Source organism: Hirsutella rhossiliensis (assembly GCF_020360975.1).
Source record: "Hirsutella rhossiliensis strain HR02 chromosome Unknown scaffold00007, whole genome shotgun sequence".
NCBI lineage: Eukaryota > Fungi > Ascomycota > Sordariomycetes > Hypocreales > Ophiocordycipitaceae > Hirsutella > Hirsutella rhossiliensis.
In genome coordinates this window covers 2,697,905-2,701,695 of record NW_025408673.1, presented here as the reverse complement: position 1 = coordinate 2,701,695, position 3,791 = coordinate 2,697,905, and the positions used below count along the sequence as shown (strand labels likewise).

At 49.2% G+C, this 3,791-nt stretch overlaps 1 protein-coding gene across 1 annotated transcript; it reads right to left on the bottom strand.

Annotated features, from left to right (window-relative positions):
- Positions 1-269: 269 nt before the first annotated feature.
- HRG_07063 (eukaryotic aspartyl protease domain-containing protein) lies at positions 270-1,921 on the bottom strand (the record flags this gene model as incomplete). Its single annotated transcript, XM_044865534.1, has 2 exons — positions 270-1,081; positions 1,315-1,921. The coding sequence occupies 2 exons, from the start codon at positions 1,919-1,921 to the stop codon at positions 270-272; spliced, it is 1,419 nt and encodes a 472-aa protein (XP_044719496.1).
- Between the last annotated feature and the right edge of the window lie 1,870 nt (positions 1,922-3,791).

Here is a 3,791-nt window from a genome sequence, read left to right as displayed (position 1 = left end):
GGTTTTCCCCTCCTTTTTAGCCGTTGCCGGCATATCCGTCTTATCTCTCGCTACCTCTATAGGAAGCTATCGCTACTTATACTTCCCCTTATGCCCCTACCCTCCTTTCTGCACCTCTTTTGAGCTCCTTCTTCCTTCTTCTACACCGGGTGTTTTTAGCTTCCTTAGTCCCTCTTGCCAAGGGATATCTCCGAGAACTGCGAAATCAGGCCACGCTTCGCGACAACAGTACTTGTTTGTTAAACAAACTCCGGGCCAGTCTCTTACACCTAGCCTAAACCGCCTGCACTGCCTTCGCTACCTACACTGCTTAGGCCGTTCTGGATGCTCTCGACGTCGTTAGGTGATACGAACTCCCGAATATCAGATTGTGTCTGTCCCATTTTCGCCCGCGCAATATGGAGTGCCTCGGTTTCCTTGTCATGGATTATGTACATCATCTGCATTATAGGTGCGCCCAGGATGGAAAAGGGAGTTGCAGGGTCTGTAACAAATATCGGTAACTTGCACATCCCGTCAGAGTTTTGGCTCTGTTCGTTTGAGCTATTGCCTAGAGACATAACGGTGTGCGGCGTCATAATCAATTCAAGCGGGACCTCGACTTGGACGCTGTCATTTCCCATGCTAAAGTTAATTGCTTTCCCCAGCAGTTGATTGCATGCGACTGCATTGAGAGTTCTGTTTTGTTGGTTAATTGTTGTCCCTAAACCGTCGGCAATTGCCTGGACAGTCTGTGGTGGCAAAAAGGCACCTGGAGCACCGGAATCGATGAGAATGATAGGTGGCAACTCGTCGGATAAAATATTTCCGTCTTGCTCATTCTCATTCTGCCGGCACTTGATGCTGCTGCAGTAATTGGAATACGAGGCTCTAGGGGGTATAACTGATCGCTTGAATCCTGCTGGATGACTTGGAGTTATTCTTCTTTTGTAGTTCATTCCTGGTACGCATCCACTTCTGTCGCCGCCCGCTTGTCCGCTTGGCTGATTTGTCCTGACTGTATGGGGCTCACTCCTATTGCCTGTAGCTCCAGGGGAATTTGGACTAATATCGCCGTCTTGATCCTGGTCGTCGTTGCGATCTATTGAGGTTAAGCTTATAGCGCTGAAGTTGATAACAAACGAAGGCTTAGTGCCGTTAGGTGTCGATTCAATCGGAATTGTTATAAGTGGACCATCCATCTTCCCCAAGTCATAGCCGCCGAAGATGATGGAACCATTGTCATTTAAATCTAGGGTAGAAAGCGGTATTATAGGTTAACATTGGTATTTAAGGTGGAGAAGGAAATGGAAATGCCAAGTCATATGAACGTACCAAGACCGGCCAATGACAAGCCAAAGACATTGGATTTAATAATGCCATCGTTCTTGAGTTGGGCTGGAATATTCGGGTGGGTGTTGTTCGGATTTTTAGTGGCGGCAGATTCTCCTTGTACCGGACCCACTCCAATGATAGGAATGATTGGTTGCTTTGGCGTTGGGAGTTTTCCCGTCATACCGAGTCCCATTTGCAGATTAACGGACTGGCTGCCTGGGGAGAATCGGAAGGGGGCCTTGATAAATTCGCCTTGAATTTCGGCACCATTGCCAAAGCTGGCGTTAAGCTTCTCCCCAACTTGCTGGATACTACCCTGCTCCTTGGTTGGGTCGAAGGCTCCAGTGACAAAGTTCTTCGTGGTTGAGTTATCACATTGTTGAAGGTCAAGCTTGCAGATGTCTGAGCCCTGTTGAAAGATAAGAAGGTCGGCGCTACCGGTATCGAGCAACCCCTTCATTGTTTGCTCTCCGACTTGGAATTTCATGAAATATTGGAGAGGGTCGTCTCGCCGCTCAAGCGGCACAACGACAACTCCTTGTCCATCCTGAGCAAGAGTCTGCTTGCCAAAGAGAAGGAACAAACCGAGTACATGTATGGATACCATGGTATATCACATAGTATCTTGCTCTGTGTAGGGGCTGGGAACGTTGTTGAAATAGCGCCAATAAATTAAAAGAGATTTCTCAACGAGGGAGAGACCAAGGAGAGAAAGACTGGAATGAAGTTACACAAGAAAGTAGGAAATGGCTGTAAATCACCGACTTACATATATAGACTAACAATTCAAGGCCCAAGTTATCTATCCACCCACTTTCATTAACTGTACACCCAAAAAGTGGATTAACTGTGGCTGACGGCCGAAGAGGGCCGATACCGCCAATTTGTATGCACACATTCTCTACGATAAGTAGAGCCAGGTAGTAACAGTTCTCCTTCAACGATAAGGCACCCAAAATTGAAGCTATTCGTACTGCGCTTTCTATGCTGATGAGACTATTCTTTGGTGTTTACAACAGGCCTCCTTCTTCGAGTGCACTACGTGCCTGATCCGCTTCATCTAACTGTGATTCCAATTGATCCCATACATCCTCAAGGGCGGCATCGTCCGTGAGGCCGGCGACGAAGATGCAGTCTTGGGTCTCCCGCCGTACCGGCTGATCGTCATCATCAGAGACTGGCGTTTGACGCCCGGCTTGTTGATACGCCCGTTGCATCCGTGTGCCTGCCTCGTACGTATCGCCGTTTTCCTCGATGTGCCGCAGCCCTCGTTCCGTTGAAGTCATCGCGGCCGTTACCGTACCCGTCATCGCCGCTGGTGCCGTTGAGGAGGAGGCAGTCGTATAGCCTCAGCCCGCTCATGCCGTTCAGCGATCTCGTGATGTGACGGATCCCGCCGCGTTGATCTTGACCGCCGTGACTCTTCGAGGTTGAGTGAGCCCTTGGGGCGGCCCTTAGCCCTGATAACTTGTGGCTCGTATGGTGCCCGAGTAGGGCTTGTGCCCTGAGCGCTTGTATCGATCGGAATATACCAAAATGGGTCGAAGTCGTCGAGTGTAAGGGAGGTATTGGTGTTGATAGACTCGAAGATTCGATGGCAGCACGGTAGCCCTCGACTAGTAGCCCAATTACAAGGACATTGACCTGGCGGCGGTTTGGCCCGTTGACTTCGGGGTCTAGAGGATCTTGCGATGCTCATCTATTAGTAGCTTTAACGCATATGACGATACTCGCTCGCGGATCGGCATATACGGCGCCTGTAGGAGAACGTTGATATCTTGTGGAGGTTTCGATTCTCTATCGCTGTGATCTGAGCAGCCTGATGGCCCCAGAAGCGTTCGAATCGTTGGAAAACGGTCGTCAAATCGCCCGTACAGGACCAAAGGAACTTCTTCATATGAGAGTGAAGTCCTCGACGATCGAGGTCGTTGTACGCCCGAAGTGGCGATATTGATTAACGAAACAAGATACAAACTTCTCCTTCCAAGGCGTTAGCCACGTATTGCAACAGTATTGTATAGCTGCAAGCGGGTGGCGGCCTGGTGTCTCAAATTGGCGTAAACGTTCGTTGAAGCTATTCACATCTTGTGACTTGACGATCTCGTTCCACTCTTGTAGAAACGCTTGGAATGCCGGGGCCCGTACGACTCGATTGCCGATTTTTGATGCCTTAGGAAAAATTGCTTGCATTTCGCAACGACATTCTGGTTAATATGCCACGTGCAGAGAAGGTTAGTACTGTTTTGAAGCTCGCGAAAGCTATCTAACGCCTTAAGCAACGCAGTATCTCGGTCCGTGACAGTGACCCTTGGAAATGGGATCGACTCCTTCTCGCAAAGGACTAGCAGCAACGAGATAGCCCAATAGTAATGGGACTCGGTCTCGCCGTTCAAGAAGATAGAGGCAATAGAGAACGTTTTGTTATCTCGAGTGGCCGCGCAGATATTCAATAACGGCATATTGAATCGGTTCGTCTT